This window comes from Megalobrama amblycephala, linkage group LG14 (genome assembly GCF_018812025.1).
Source record: "Megalobrama amblycephala isolate DHTTF-2021 linkage group LG14, ASM1881202v1, whole genome shotgun sequence".
NCBI lineage: Eukaryota > Metazoa > Chordata > Actinopteri > Cypriniformes > Xenocyprididae > Megalobrama > Megalobrama amblycephala.
This window is the reverse complement of record NC_063057.1, coordinates 33,151,317-33,168,576: the sequence shown is the minus strand read 5'-3', so window position 1 is coordinate 33,168,576 and position 17,260 is coordinate 33,151,317. Positions and strand designations below refer to the sequence as shown.

At 39.8% G+C, this 17,260-nt stretch overlaps 1 protein-coding gene across 1 annotated transcript in view; it reads right to left on the bottom strand.

Annotated features, from left to right (window-relative positions):
• The window catches only part of LOC125244435 (CD209 antigen-like protein B), a 39,460-nt gene that overhangs the window by 11,164 nt on the left and 11,036 nt on the right, over window positions 1-17,260 (bottom strand). Inside the window, exon 4 of the mRNA XM_048154520.1 lies at window positions 14,312-14,878. Coding sequence (XP_048010477.1) covers window positions 14,312-14,878 — 567 coding nt within the window. The remainder of the gene's footprint in view (window positions 1-14,311; window positions 14,879-17,260) is intronic.

Below are 17,260 nucleotides of genomic sequence, written 5' to 3'. Positions count from 1 at the left end.
ACTTGATTTAACTGGATCTACTGTAATAAGATGCATTAATTTAAGAGTTTCAATAAATCATCCATTTTTCTACATTCTTAAAAAGTGCATGTATCTTGCTTTAGACATGAACGTGAGCAAGAATGTCATACTTCACACACAGCCCTCGTACTGCATCTGTTACTCAATGCTTGCAGAGCGCCAGCCTTCTTTCCTTTAGTCAGGGATGGGCAGTATTTCAGATACATGTATTTAAAATACGTATTATACGTATAATACTATTTTGTATTTTAAAGCCTTTGGAAAAAATCAAATGTAATTTATATTTAAATACATTTAAGATGAGTATTTTTGTATTTTCAAAATACTCAAAATACTTTGAGACAGTCAACAGTTTATCAGGGTGTTGTTTTCATGCATCAACTAGTTCAGACCAGACCCCCCCCCATATCGCAGATTGGTAGCGATGATATAAATTGTGAATCGATGGAACATTTTCTAAATCGTTTACATAAGATAGGACTTTCCGCTTTCTCTTTTGCTTTGTGCAGTTGAAGCCTTGTTTATACTTTTGCAATTCGCATGGCTCTACGCCATGAACCTGCTTTCTGCGCGCGCTCCTCAGTAAACCTACAAGGCTTTTATGCTTGACGTGCTCTCCGTTGTATAATTCTGTGAAACAACAGAGGGCGACTCTGAGTAATTGTTCTCCAAACCACCAAAAAGCAGCGATGAGAGGAAGTAGTTTGCCGAATAATTTGTCAAACACCTCTTATACTATGTCAAACACTCGTCTCTTGAGAAGTTTGTGAATAAATGGATTTCTTCACATGTAAACTGATTAGGTTGTGGGTCATTTTGACGACACATGTGAAAAAGTTTTTTAGTACACTTCTTAAACCCTAACCAAATAATCAAGTTAAACCCAGTAAACTTGAAATTGTGACTTGTGACATTAGAACAAAACATATTAATATGATAACATATGTATAACACTAAATTGAACAATACTGTGTTATATATGTTTTTTAATTCATTAATTATTTTATTTCAATTAACGATTGTATTAAACACCGACCATTACTTTATTCATTATTTCTGCTATGCAGGCTCATTTTGTAAATGTAATCATTTTAAATTTTACAAACATGGTGCTTTATGAAAATGTAACTGGACACATTTCCAAATTGTGATAGTGTTTACCCATCTATGCAAATGTTTGTTTATGTAGAGACGAAATAATTAGGTTAATCATTGTCTGTCTCCATCAGTTTAGTGTAGTGATTGTGTGCATTTGTGATGACAATGATGAAAGATACACTACACTTTTAGTTTCATTGTTCACCAAAAAAAGTGCCAAATGATTTCTAATTAATTTTTTTATTTTTATTTTAGATAAACTTTATTTTTTTTCTTCTAATTATGTATATAGAAACAAATAAACTTTACATTAAATAAATATAAAAGTTACTATACTAGTTGCATAAAAAAAAGCATCAAAAGAGTTTGAAATTCAGTTTTTGCTGTGGTATCAAAACTGATATTGATAATTGTGAAACCATGCCATATATTGTCATATCACCCATCCCTATTCTTTGCTATATAGCAGAAAAGGTTCCCACAGTTTTACAGTTTTTTTAGTAGTGTTCAGTAATAGACTACATTGTAACCTTGTCAGAAGTAAGTATATAAATGGCTGCTATTTTGCACTACATAAGTTTATTTGTAATTACCAGCAAGGAAGCAAGCATTTAAGAAAGAGAGAGAGAGAGAATGACAGAGAGAGCAGAAATGAGGTAAGGAATTAAAAGTCAGTAGGCCTATGTAGTTCCTTAATTCACTGTGACTGTTTATAATTATTCAGAATAGGCCCAGATAGATTTCAGCCTAATAGGGATACCTGCACTGAATCTTCAATTTCACATGTATTTTGTGTATTTTCAAAATACAAAATACTGTATTTGTATTTAAATACATTTTTCCACACAGTATTTTGTATTTGTATTTTAAATACATTTCCATGTAGTTCTCCATTCAGTTAAAGGATTAGTTCACTTTCAAATAAAATTTTCCTGATAATTTACTCACCTCCATGTCATCCAAGATGTTCATGTCTTTCTTTCGTCAGTCGAAAGGAAATTAAGGTTTTTGATGAAAACATTCCAGCATTATTCTCCTTATAGTGGACTTCAATGGCCTCCAAACGGTTGAAGGTCAAAATTACAGTTTCAGTGCAGCTTCAAAGGATTTTTATCAAATGACTGTTATATTGTAAACTCTGACAATCATTAGTGTATAATAAAAAAGATTGAAGAGAGAGTGCACAACCTTGTGGTGAACCTATAGAAGTGTTTAACATGTCCAAAAAAACTCCATTAACCCTAACCCTTTGTTGTAGTCTGGCTATCACCAGACCAAGCTTAATTTAAAATTGAACATTGGTCTGGAGAGTCTGTATGTATTTTCTACTGCACAAGAGGCGTGATCAATGAGCATTAGTCACGCAATTGGATAGTCCTTCAACCAATCAGATCAACGATCCGGGTGATGTACTTTGCAGAGCGATGCGAAAACTCCAGACAGGTTTAGTTTGTATAGAGGGTATGCATCAACGTCACTTTCCCGCCGGAACGCGCTCCCTCAGCTGGACTGAGTGGCAAAAGAACCTGCTGTGTGACTGGATTTAATATGGGAAACTGCGAAAACGCGAGTAAAACTAACGCTCAGTCTTTGTGCTACTTAGCGGGCGTGACTGCAGTTGTAACGGTCGACGGTGACGTCACGTGCATACCCTTTATTGGTTTGTAGCATTGATCAGCGGTTTGCAGAAGCAGCAATGGCATTGAGCGATTTTTGCAGGTTGTGCAAAAAAACATGAAAGTGAGTGGTATTTACACCCACTCGAGCGATTTGTTTGCTAAACTAAAGAAGTCATTCAGCATCGTCGAGAGGTTAAAAGGAATTGGATTGACGGTCGTGCTTGCCGTCGCTTCTCTATCGTCATCATGTTAGACCTGCCAATAGCGAGCAAGGTGGATAAGCCAGTCTGTGATTGGTTCCCGCAAAAGTGTAACAGAAGCAGTAGAAATGAATGTACGGGTTTCCAGACTTAGTTGCTGGGCAAAATCAAATCGCCGACAGATCAGGCTGGGTTTACCCAGTCTACCTTTGTTGCCTATCTGTTAAAAAGTTCATAATCCATGAGACTAAACCATGATTAAAATTAAACTGACTAATACATTTTTTCCCTAAATTAACAGGTTGTAGAATGTTAAATGCTGACGAAAAATCCACAAACAAAAGCCGCGCTAATGTCCCACTATTTTCCAGATGCTGATAGAGAATATTTAACAGAAACAGTTTTGCATCATCTACGCCTCTTCCAACGTGATATGCAAACTGCAGCAGATCTAAAGCCGTCATTATATGCTGTGATAGGCGTCGTATTCCTATAGTTTGACGTGAGTCACCTGAGAGTCAGCTGATGCAAGCTTGACTGAGGTGACCTGCCAGAACTGACGCTAATGCTGGATATCTAACAAGCAAGTTAAATAATTATTTTCTGTTGACTTTACTTAATGTGAAGTAGTTTGTTTACCTTACTGATGTAGAGTCTAGTAAAGCACAATAAGTGATCTGGGAGCAGACATTGTTTCCCTCTACAAGACTTCGACCCAAACATCACTACCTAGAGCATTACAACAAATTAATTAGGACTTTTGGACCATTAATAGATGTTTGGACCATGTGCTTTGAGGGAAAACACAAATTCTTCAAGAAGATTGTTCATCCAACACAAAACTTCAAAAATGCTCGTCTCGACACTGGCAATAAGACACCAAAGACTGATGGGTTTCCACTTAGCTTTTTTTACACCACTAGCTTTTTTTCGAACCACCTGTGGAAATTCAAAAACTGAAAGCTGACGTTGTTTTATCATTTCCTGATGATGTGCAGCAGCAGGGACATGCACAGACATTTTGGGGGGCAGGGACTCTAATGGAAAAAGGGGCACTTCTCATAATTATTTATTTAAAAAATTATGTATTTTTTTACTAGTTACCCTGTGTTTGAAATTACAGAAAATTATATAGGCATAAGTATAATAAAAAAAAATAATATAGCTGCAAGCAGCAATTATGGGGCCAACCACGAAGAAGGCACAACAAGTCATGACTATACATGGCTGTGAGCATCAGACCAACTGATTAGCAGATTAGCTGCTCCTGTGCGAAGATCTTGTAGGGGGATGGATGGGATCTCGCTCAAAAATCCAAATGTCTGCTGAATATCTCTGTAGGAGTGATACCTCCTATCCAGCTCAGCAATGAGACGGTATATGATGGCGAAAAAAACAGTTGTTTTGAATTTGTCACGTCCTGACCGCTCATAATCAGGTTCAGTGGATTCATCCACTTGTTTATTCCTTTTCCTGTGTCTCTGCATGTCCACTTTGTAGACTTGTTGGGACAACGGTGGAGACATGTTTTTTGCATCACTCTCAAACTTGTCAAATTTTTCTCGAAGACTGGCTACATAATCCCTCAACGAGCGACCAAATTAACAGCAGTACATGAATCTAGGTCAACTGCCTGTAAAGCAGTACTAGTCTTGTGGAAACGCTGCAGGATGTTATTCCACATATTACACAGAATGCCATTCTCTCACATAAAGTGACAGTATGATTGTGTACTTGTTCTGGTGTTTCATAGGCTATTAAATGCCTAGCTGATGTGTGTTTATAAAATAAGAAAAGGACAATAAACATATTGGGGGAAAAAGGCTAGTGCATTGATAATCAGCCCATCTGGATGAATGAGGACAACACAGTTCTCTTTATATATCAGTTTGGCTCTCCACACCACCAGAAGCTGAAACTACAGATCAGCATTACACTATGCATTATCAATCATATTTGACGATAGTGTTCCTGACAGAGTTTACAGAGTTTGTACTGGCGGTATGGTTCTGTTCTGGGCAAGAACTCCCTGCAGCCTAGCAGGGATAAGAACATGGAGAGCAGCAATAACCCCCCGAGGGTAACAGAACAGAACCAACATATGCAGATATCATTAATGTCATAATTTAACGTACACATATTTCAAGAATTAGTCTAATTCAGGGGAATCATAAGCCAAATCCTGACAGACAAGAGGAGGAGCTGGGGATGGAGGAGGGTAATTTGCTCCTGAGAAATACGATAGCTGCTGATGACACTGAGGAGCTTATATACGAATGCTGTGATAGGTGTCATATTCCTATAGTTTGACGAGAGTCACCTGAGAGTCACCTGATGCAAGCTTGACTGAGGTGACCTGCCAGAACTGATGCTGGATATCTAACAAGCATGTTAAATTATTATTTTCTGTTGACTTTACTTAATGTGAAGTAGTTTGTTTACCTTACTGATGTAGAGTCTAGTAAGGCATGATAAGTGATCTGGGAGCAGACATTGTTTCCCTCTACAAGACCTCGATCCAAACATCACTACCTAGAGCATTATCCCAAACTAACTAGGACTTTTGGACCATTATTAGATGTTTGGACCATGTGCTTTGAGGGGAAACACAAATTCTTCAAGAAGATTGTTCATCCAACACAAAACTTCAAAAATGCTTGTCTCGACACTGGCAGTAAGACACCAAAGACTGATGGGTTTCCACTTAGCTTTTTTCAAACCACCTGAAAGCTGTTGTTGTTTCATCATTTCCTGATGATTTGCAGCAGTTCTGGTAGCATCCTCAGTCTGAGTGGATGGGATAAAGTATGTGCCGGACATGATTGTTTCAGCTGGTTCGTGCTATGGTCTCCCAGATGTCAGACAGACAGATTACAAGACTTGTAGTTATTAGCGCTCGTGTTGTGTTTGTCTGCAGACAAATTCATTTAAGTCCCCAGTCAGTCACTGAAATGTCTGAATTCAACAATGTTTTCCCTCTCTCAGCTTACAGAGTCAGAGGAAAACTTTGTGACATTAAAACGGTATATTTTATGTTGAACATGAGAAAATGATTGTAAACCTAACATGCTAAGTGTTTTCTTCTACAGAATGAACCAACATGGATCGAACTTATCTAACTGTTTCTAGAGACATGAAGCATGACATACTACAAAAGTTGTCAGAGTACATGTACTCATTTAAAGCGTACCCTACTGAAGAAGATTTTGCTGAAGTTGCCACAGCTCTTATCAGCAAGCATCATCAATGTGTTATGGTGTTATGGGTGTCTTAAATTTAAAATGGGCATTTACCGGTCAAAACTTCGTAAAGCTGGATGCCTGATGTCACAGTTAATGGGGGAAGAAGGGGCAAGTACTCTCCTGAAGGACTGCCTCCAAAACAGAACATAAAAAACCATGAAGAGATGAAAGAAATTACCTCCCAAATTTCCCTTAGGGAAAGTACAAAATAAATCTTGAAAACTACTTGTTGAAGAGATGCAAAAGAAAACACCAAACAAGACCCTAGTAGCCCAAAAGATGGACCAAACATTTCCCTTACGAAGAAAAGAAATAGTGGAAACAGAGCCACCGATCAGAACAATGTTGGATCGCTGGCCAGCACTTTTTACTGAACATGAGGTAAGAAATCTTATGATTGTCATTTCCATTTTAGTTATTGCTTAAAGGGTGAGTTCACCCCAAAATGAAAATTCTGTCATTAATTACTCACCCTCTAGACTCTTAAGACTTTCATTCATCTTTGGAACACAAATTAAAATCTTTTTGATAAAAACTGAGAGATGTTTGTCTCCAATGCCTTTGCAACTACCACTTTGATGCTTCTAAAAGATCATAAAGAGATTGGAAAAATAATAATAGAGTGCTTTAGTCCAAATTTCCTGAAGAGACTTGATCGCTTTTAATGATAAAAAGATTTAATTTACTATCATGTAAACATTGATCAGTGAACAAAAACAGAAGCTCAAACAAACATGAATGTACAAACCTCTTCCTGAAGCTCAATCGTGCTGCGTAACACAGTGGTGTTTGAGATGTGAAGTTCAGTATCATCTCGATTCATACAGTTGAGGTTGTTCAGTCTTAAAGTTATGAGTTATAGTTCTGTTGGCTTTATTCCTGAGATGGCAGTTCAATGCGTTTTGATGCTGGACAGCATTTTGAAAAATATATATTTTTTAAATGTTATGAATGGAGAGATGTGATTTTTTAATGTATTTTTTACTAGTTACCATGTGTTTTGAAATGACAGAAAATTATATAGGCAAAAGTATAACACATAATATAAATATATAGTATTATATATATGAATAAATATAAAAATAAAATAAATATAAATAAATATATAGTAATATAAATTTATCGCTGCAAGCAGCAATTATGGGGCCAACCACAAAGAAGGCACAAGTCATGACTATACATGGCCGGGAGCATCAGACCAACTGCAACAGTGAGCAATCAAAGACCTGTTAGGATTATTAGGGCAAACTAGCTGAAAAATCATAAATACTGTAAATAATGATGATTTAATGCTTTAATACTTTCCAACCAATAGTTGGCACTTTGACCAAATTCATGTGGTATGGTTAGAGTGAGGTGAGAATGACACATGCAAAATTTCAAAGCACTGCAGACTTACAGCATCATGCCTCATTCATTGCTGTGGTTTACCTGATTTGCTCTAATCCACTGGGGTTTTGGTTTAGGGGTGAACCTTCATAATTTTAGCAAGTCTGTTGAAAAATGGTTGAAAAACACCAATTGTAGTTTGAAATTGGCCACTGATTGGTAAACGCCCATTTTGGTTTTGCACTTCTCACGGTGCGTTCTTAAAGGTCCCGTTCTTCGTGATCCCATGTTTCAAACTTTAGTTAGTGTGTAATGTTGTTGTTAGAGTATAAATAAAATCTGTAAAATGTTAAAGCTCAAAGTTCAATGCCAAGCGAGATATTTTATTTAACAGAAGTCGCCTACATCGAACGGCCAGTTTGGACTACATCCCTCTACTTCCTTCTTTAATGACGTCACTAAAACAGTTTTTTGACTAACCTCCGCCCACAGGAATACACAAGAGTTGCGTTTGTAGAGTGTGTTTGTCACCATGTCGTCGAAATGCTGTTATTTTCATCCCACAGTCCAATCACCGGGTCTGATTCCGGCTCAAATTGATAGGGTAAAATTAAAGACATGTTTACAATAACACTGAGCGCGTGCATCTCCACGTTATGGTAAGAGGCATGACCTTTCCGGGCACGGTGCGCTCAGAGCTGTCGAATCACAACACAGGAACCGCTGGCACAATCAGAACTCGTTACGTATTTCTGAAGGAGGGACTTCATAGAACAAGGAAGTCATCAGCCCGTTTTTATGACAGTGGAAACAGCGGTATACAGATAAGTAAATTATGTGAAAAATACTGTGTTTTTTTACACGCAAAACATGAACACATGTTATATTGCACACTATAAACACAATCAAAGCTTCAAAAAAACACGAAAAACGGGACCTTTAAGGAGATATAATCGCCCTCCAATGAGGGATGAAGGATTTTGAAGGTTACAACTGATGGACACTTCGGGCCCCCATGATCCTTTGCACAGGGAAGTTGTTTGACGTCACAGAATGGGTACAGGAGGCTCGGAGTTCGATTTTACCTATAAATGTATAATATCATTTTTCTATACTACTGTAATATTTATACAAGTTAGATTTGGCACATTATGGTCAAAATGACTGTACATTTACAGCTCCCTTTCAGTCCATTCAGATGTTTAAAATACATAGACAATATACAATATGGTGCGATAAACCTAAATAAATAAATAAACTAAAGTTAAACAAAGGGCGCAGCTTGCACAATTTACTCGTCCTTGATTGTCTCGTTAAGATGACGCAGAAGTTGACCCAATACACACACACACACACACACACACAAATGTCAAAAAACCCACAAATACATACATTTACAAGGAAATGTAAAATAAAATTAAATTAAATGACTATACTTTTATTTCCTCATTTATTTATAATTGTATTTTTTCCATTCCACATTTGATTTTTTTTTTTTTCATTTATTTATTTATGCATTTATTTATTTATTTCCACATTTCTTTGTATGCTAATGAGGAGGGCGTGTTTTACCTCAGACATCAGCAGTGCTGAAGCTTTGAGGCCACAGTGACACCTTGTGGTGTGACTAAACGAAACACAAGAGGTTTGCCTTTGCAGGAAGTCACACAAGGAATGAATGACTTAATGAGTGAATCTTATATCACAGTTTAAATCACCCTAACTGTAGGCTATGTATATAGGGTGACCATCTTTATTCCGGACATGGCTGAAAAACATCGCCCGGTCGGGGTTTCTAAAATGTGACTTCTTGCAAAGGCACGTCCAACCCTTCTGTGTTTCGTTTAGTCACACCACAAGGTGTCACTGTGGCCTCAAAGCTTCAGCACTGCTGCTCTGAGTTCACCCTCCTCATTAGCATACAAATGTGGAAATAAATAAACGTAGACATAAATACATATATACATTAATAAGTGTGATAAAAAACAAATGCATTAATAAATAAATGAAAAAGAAGTAAATGTGGAAAAAAATAAAATTATAAATAAATGAGGAAATAAAAATACTCATTTATTTTTGTTCACATTTCCTTGTATATTTATTTATTTATTTTACATTTCTTCATATATTTATGTATGTATTTATTTATTGTTTTTGCAGGTTTGGCCCTTCATTCCAGTAGTTACTGCCATTATTTACAGCAATGATGATGAGAATATTAAGAAACTTGACTCAGTTAAAACACATTTCACATATTGTAGTAGTTATGAGTGTAATTAAAATATATTTAATTTAATTGCTCATTTTTAAAATATTTTTTCTCACAGATACATTTAAAAGCATGATTACAGGGATAATCATGACACCCTGATGAAAATAACACAGCACAGTTCTCTTTTTTAGATCCACTTGGTTCTCCAGAATCCCAGAACCTGAAAGAACAGATCAGCATTAGATGTTCAGTGCTGCTTCCTGTGTGATATGATACTGACTGAGAGATATGATCATTTATTAGAGAATAATCAGTTTAATTCAGTGATTTCTCACCCAGAGGTCATGTTGGTGCCATCAACCCATTTCCATCTGTTCTCCTCATCACTGTCAGTCAGACCAATCCAGACTCCAGTACCACCAGATATCTTTTTAACAAACTCCTAGTAGAATGAAGCAGGAAGTCACATTTAAAGGGTTAGTTCACCTAAAACTGAAAATCCTGTTCTCAATTCCTCACACTCATGTCTATTCATCCAAAACTATGTTCTCTGTTCTCTGTGGTGTCTCCTCCTGACAGCAACAATTGCAGCCATGTCACAAAATGGGTTCAGACATGCTTTTTAGGGCGTTAAATAATGGTGTAAATACCAGTAAATTGACGAGCGCAAACATTAGTAAATCGCATTGTGTGATTCATTTAAACTCTCCTCCCATAATTTTTGCATCTGAAAGGGAAACTCCTAAAAATGCATATGCAATAAGGTCAGCTGCAAACACAACTCAGTCCACGCGTTTTCAGTGCTAATTTTATACTGCGTGTCTTTAGTAAATCCTGACAGTAGTTTTTTTTACGCCAAAAGAGGGTTTGCTCTAGCACAAGCTGTTAGTAAATTTGGCCCCAAGTCTTTTTGTTTGAATCTCGTTTTCTTGATTTATCGCGAGTACCATGTTTTACCATGACTAATATCGATCTAGTTTACTGCAGTGTCCAACAAAAGTGTCTCATAGCAGCCGCTGAGCAAACGCACAGAGTAGCACTATACCAACTTTCAACACACAAATGTATCTAATTTGATAAACAGCGCCGCTTTACCCTACGTGCACATGACCGAAAGAAGCGGAAGCGGCGACTGTGGCATAATAAAAGATCCGCTGCTGTCGAGCTGTGTGTCACACTCGTCTCTCATTAGTAATCGCTCCAGTGGGCTCGTTACTGCTCTCACAGCATTCATCACTCGTTACTGCTCTCACATGTCATCGAGCTTCGCCTTTGTTTTGAATTGGCGATCTTTAGAGGCGAAAATTTACACATTGTGGCTTTAACAGATCAAATATTCACATATCCCTGTGATTTTCCAGATGAAGGTTAGTTTTAAAGTAACCAACAGTATAATGTTTGCAAATGACTCCTAATTTATGTATCATAATTTATTGTATCCTAATTTAGTTACTTGGTGTTTGGTAATGAAGGGCCTACTTTGCATCAGCAACACTGACTCAATGACAAAAACTCATTTATAAGAAGACAACTAATGGCACCTGTATTTATAGCAACTAGTTTCTAACTAATGAATCATTTGATTGTTAATCATAAATATAGGGGGTTGCTGCTTGGTATTGTTTTCAAGAACATTATGTAAATTGGTATACTATTTAGCCTAGGCTACCAAAACTTAACATGAACTGTTAAAAATTATAGCAATTCATGCTAAACATTGATGGAAAGCTGTCAGCCTGTACATTTCCTTACCACCTTCTTCCATATGGATACATTTTCTGTTCTGATCGCAACAAGTCTCTGCAAACTATAGAGTAGGCACCAATCAGAGACCGCAATTTTATGATGTCATCATTTAGACTTCTTACAAAGTATTTTACAGTATTTTAAAAATACAAAAATACAAAACACTAAAGTATTTCGATACAAAATACAAAGCCATTTTCATCAACCCTATCAAATACAAATTACAAAATACTATTTTGTATTTGAAATATGTATTTGAAATACATGTATGATAAATACTGCCCATCCCTGAGTAAAGGCTGCAGTAAACCATTTGGGTTTGACAGATTTATCATGGGAAGAAGTGAGGAATGAATGAAGTGCTCAAGCAAGTCAAGAAGCTTCATTTGTTGGCTAATAAAATGGTGCTTGTGTTACAATGGAATGAAAGAAGCTTAGTGGCAAATGGGCAAGAGAATTTTATTGGAAGGTTACCAGTAGCACCTGATGTAGTTTGTTTACAAGAAACTTGGCTGAAACCTAAATTAGATTTTAGAATTTGTAACTGTAACTACTAACTAGAAGAGGAAAAGGGTGTGCTCCCTTTATTAAGGAAAATATACCATTTCAAGTCATCGGTAAAGGAAAGGATGAAGAAAATATTCTAATAGAAATATGGAATAAACAAGGTCAGTTTGTCATCATAAACTGTTATAACCCTATGATATTGGTAAATCAGTGTTTGCTGATGATAGTGCTCTTTGGAAAAATGGTAAGAATCTAATATTACTACAAGAGAAGATGCAAGAAGCAATAAGAAAGACTGAAAAATGGTCTTATTCTCGGGGTCTTAAATTTAAAGTTTTTTTAAATTTTCAGTAGAAAAGACAAAGATGATGGTTTTTACTAGAAAGAAGGTTAATAAAAGCAAATATATTGATGTATGGGAGACAAATAGAGCAGGTAAATTCCTTTCGGTTTTTAGGGGTTATATTTGACTCTAAACTGACTTGGAGTGATCATATACAGAAAATAGAGGAAAAATGCAAGATGATTCTTAATATAATGAGATGTTTAACAGGTTCAGAGTGGGGTGCTAGTAAAAGAGCCTTGAGAGATGTATATGTTGCTTTATTAAGACCAGTGATAGAGTATGGAAGTGTAGTGTATAGATCATTACCTCTGAATTTAAGATACAAGCAACTGATGATGAATTATTGGGCAAATTTAAAAGGTCATAATGGGGAAAAACACCCTACTGTAAAGGCCTTTAGCTCATGTTGGGAAAGTATGAAAGCAAAGGGAGAATGTTTTGGTTGGTCATCAAATAATTTCCTGTAGCTCAGTGGTTAGAGCGTGGCACTAGCAATGCCAAGGTCATGGGTTTGATCAGCTTAAATTTTTTCGTAAGTAGAATAGGGAAGGCGTAGGACCAGTAGTGGCTGGTGCTAAAAAATTTTGGGGGGGGCACAAAAAAACCCAAAACAAAACAAATAAACAAATGTTAAATTTGCATCAAATATCACCCCCAATTTTTTTCATTTAGTTTGAAACTCCAAAGCAGAGCCATTCACTATTAAGGTTACAGCATCAGCTTTGTGAATTTGTTGGGGTGAACCGATGAGCATAACTGAATATAAATTTGGGTGTCATCTGCATAAAAATGAAACATAAGACCCAAGGATCTGAGAAGTTGACCCAGGGCAAAAATGTAGATACTAAAAAGCAAGGGACTCAAAACAGATCCCTGGGGAACTCCAAATTGCACTGCCCCAACTTTGGATCTGCATCCACCCAGTGACACAAACTGCCTTCGATCTGAGAGGAAAGACTTGAACCAGTTTAATACAGTGTCAGTAACACCAAAAACAGTTCCCAAACAAGTAGAATAATGTTACTGGACTGAAACCCTTTATTCGGTTCAGTCCGAACACGTCAGTGACGTCTCGGCATCCAAATTTCGAGCCAGAATCACCACATCCTCTGTAGCATGCACAAATATGTATTTAGCCCGTGTGTGTTGTGTTCGCTCCGCACAGCTTGCAGGTCTCCGGCTAACCAGCTAACAGCAATATGTGTCGCTCGCAACTTTCTAGAAATGTGTCAAATGTTTTTTGTTGTTATTATACTTGGAGTTATGATAAAGAATAGAGCAGTACGTTGGTGTACAACTGCAGTGCTTTATCAATATGTTTCTGTGTTGGGCTAACACATATACCATGACTGTTTGTGTGTTCATCAATGAGCTGTGGGCTAATTCACTAACATAAACCTAAAACAACTTATTTCCTCTCTGAGTCTTTATTCTTAGAACAGAACGGACAAGGTAAAAATAAATGCAGATTATAAGTCAATTAAAGTGTTTTTTGACCTTGCATGCTTTTAAACCTGTTGTTGGAGACTCCCAAAACAAAAATAGGAACCTTTCAAATGCCACAATAGGGCCACTTTAAGGTCTGTGTTGGTGAGCAGACATTCATACTGTGAGCAGCACAACCTTTGGTGCCCAATCTCTCTTTCACTCACTTGTTCCTCTCTGTTGTTTATGATGATCAGATCTGCTCCTCTCTCTGTACAGTATCTTCTGCTCTCAGCCCAGTTCCTCTTCTCAGAGGAAATAAGGTAAAGACTGGATTGATAAATATATCCACCTGTAAACACAACCAGATCATTGACTAGTTTTTTTTCCACCTGTACTGAATCATGACATTAGTTTATGATAGTGGCACTTAATATATATGTGAAGTATATATTGGTGTATATATAACTAAATGTATATGAAGACAATACAAGTTTATGGAATGACCCCATTTAGATATTTAAGTAAACACTTGTACAAGTAATTGTACTATAATTTAACATTACCCATTTCATTGAGCATCTTCCACAGTTCATTTCTCTCCTGATTGAACTGGTCTCTTTCTTTAGTTAATTCATCCCTTTGATTTGTCAAGGCCATGTTCTTGTTTAGTAACTGATCTCTCTCTTCTGTGAGGTGGGAAATCATGTTTAGTTGCTGGTCTCTCTCTTTAGTTAATTCATCCCTTTGATTTGTCAAGGCCATGTTCTTGTTTAGTAGCTGGTCTCTCTCTTCTGTGAGGTTGGAAATCATGTTTAGTTGCTGGTCTCTCTCTTTAGTTAATTCATCCCTATCATTTGTCAAGGCTGTGTTCTTGTTTAGTAGCTGGTCTCTCTCATTGGTCAGGTTTTTGTTCTTTATTTTCAGCCCATCTCTCTCTTCTGAGAGGTTGGTGATGTTAGTTAGTAGCTGGTCTCTCTCATTGGTCAGGTTTTCATTCTTGGATATTAACTGTCGTCTCTCTAGAGTGAACGTGACACACAGCACTATGACTGCAGTCAGCAGAAGAACACACAGCAGCACCAAACACACTGCAGCTGCTCTGGAGCTTCTGATCTTCACATAATCACTTCCTGAAAATGACAGACATCAAGATAAATGTTTTCTCAATTCCTTATTGTATGTGTACCTGTATGGTTTCTCTTGGTTCAGTGTTTATATTGCCATGAACAGACTGAGACATTTTTGTTCACATGATGAAGCTATATGTGTTTCTACTCTGTAGTCCTCTGCTATTTGACACTCTACTTTTCGTAGTTGAGGCCAATATGTGGCAAAGTATGTCACAGTACAAGAGCTTGTGACATCCTGTCTGTTAATACCAATATATTTGCATAACAAAAAGCTCGTCCTAAAGGGCACTATTGTGATATTGTGGTTCCCATTCAGTCAGTCACGTTCGACGTTACGTCGATACTGACGTAATGGGGTCTCGCTAGGGAGCCCAATCACCTCCAAGGATACAAAACAAGCCAATGGGAATTGGCCTGTGAGATTTACATGCCGGGCCCCTCCCCCGGCATCCGGGTATAAATAGGGCTGGCATACTCACCTTCATTCATACTTTTGCTTCGGAGCCGATCGGCTGATCATCTTTCACCTCCTTAAAAGAGTGAAATTTCACAGAACAAAAACAGCAATTCTAATTGCTATAGGGACACGGTCCTGCAAACAGCAATTTTAATTGCTACTTCCTGTTTTTGTTCCGGTGGCCTGCTCGAGTCTCTCCAGCTGGTGGGAAGGCACATTCAGCGGTGGGGGTGACGACGCGCTGCCCACAGGACGGTGCTACGCCCATCCCTGGGTGCTTCGGCTGGTGAGGTATACTGAAAGAGCAAGCACGGGCGATCAGCGTCTTTTTCAAGATGGCTTTTCGTCCGTGTGTTTCTGGATGCGGTCGTTTCCTGACCTCGATCACTGCCTCACGTGTCTGGGTAGACCGCACGCTGAGTCGGCGCTCGTGGATGGTACATGCCCTCACTGCGAGGGCATGTCCATGTTGGTGTTGAGATCGCGCCTCTCCTTCTTTAACACGGAGGTGAGAGGCCCCTCTGTCACTACCCAGCGCCAGCGGCTGTAGCGGCCGCTGGCCAGGCTAGTGCTCTGGGAGATCTGAGGATCACGGTGGGAGCCACTTCGTCGGGTCCGTCCCCACGAACCTCCCATTCCTCAACAACACCATGTGCCGTTGAGATGCCGCCTGCTGTCGCGGGGCCCTCTTCGGGGGTGCCCCACGTCACTTTCGGCGCTCCGGAAGAGGATCGGATGTCGATCGCTGCATCGGGGAGTGGGTTGAACGGCTCAGAGTCCGACGATGACTCCGAGCTTCCGCCCTCGGGGGGCGGTTGCTCAGTCGGAGGCGGACTCTGAGTTAACAGCCATGCTTGCCCGGGCCGCCGCGGGCATCGGGCTCGAGTGGAACCCTCCACCGTGTCCCGAGCGCTCGCGACTGGATGACTGGTTTCTGGGGTCGGGCCGTAGCGCTCAGCCGCGTCCCGCCCCAGTGCCGTTCTTCCCGGAGGTGCATGAGGAGCTCCAGAAGACCTGGTTGGCACCTCACACTGCCAGACTGCGGTCTTCTGCCTCCTCCACTCTCACTACCCTCGATGGAGGAGCCGCCAAGGGATACGTGGACATCCCGCAGGTGGAACGTGCGATTGCGGTGCACTTGTGCCCGCAGTCCGCGGCCACCTGGCGGAATCGTCCGCGGCTCCCGTCCAAGGCGGGTAAGACCACGGCCGCTCTCGCTGCCAAGACTTACTCCGCTGCTGGACAGGCGGCTTCTGCCCTGCACGCCATGGCTATTCTGCAGGTCCATCAGGCTAAAGCCCTGAAGGACCTGCACGAGGGTAGTGCTGAACCAGGGTTGCTTCAAGAGCTGCGCGCCGCGACCGACCTCGCCCTCTGGGCGACGAAGGTCACGGCACGCGCCCTGGGTCTAACGATGTCCACCCTGGTGGTCCAGGAACGGCATCTTTGGTTGGACCTGGCTGAGATGAGGGAAGTCGACAAAGCTCGCTTTCTTGACGCCCCCATCTCCCAGGCCGGCCTCTTCGGCGACACCGTCGAGGACTTTGCCCAGCAGTTCTCGGCGGTGCAGAAGCAGACGGAGGCCATCAAACACATCTTGCCCAGGCGTGATGATGCCACCAATCCGCCTCGTGCCGTGCCTCCGTCTGCTCCTCGCCAAGGGCGTCCCCCTGCGGCTCAGGCTCCTGTGAGGCCGGAACCCTCCCATCCTCCTCGAGCCACCCGCAGGAAGGCCACGCCCCCTGCCCAGACCGCCAAGCCTCCTTCTAAAAAGAGGAAGAAGGCTAAGAAGCGGCCCTGAGACGGGAGACCCGGAGGTTTCGGAGGCTGCTCAGGAGACGGGGACCGCTCCGCTCCTTCCCCCGGGACAGGGCCCGGGGGAAAATCCTGTGTTGTTTTTTTCTGTTCCGCCGCTGGCCGCAAGG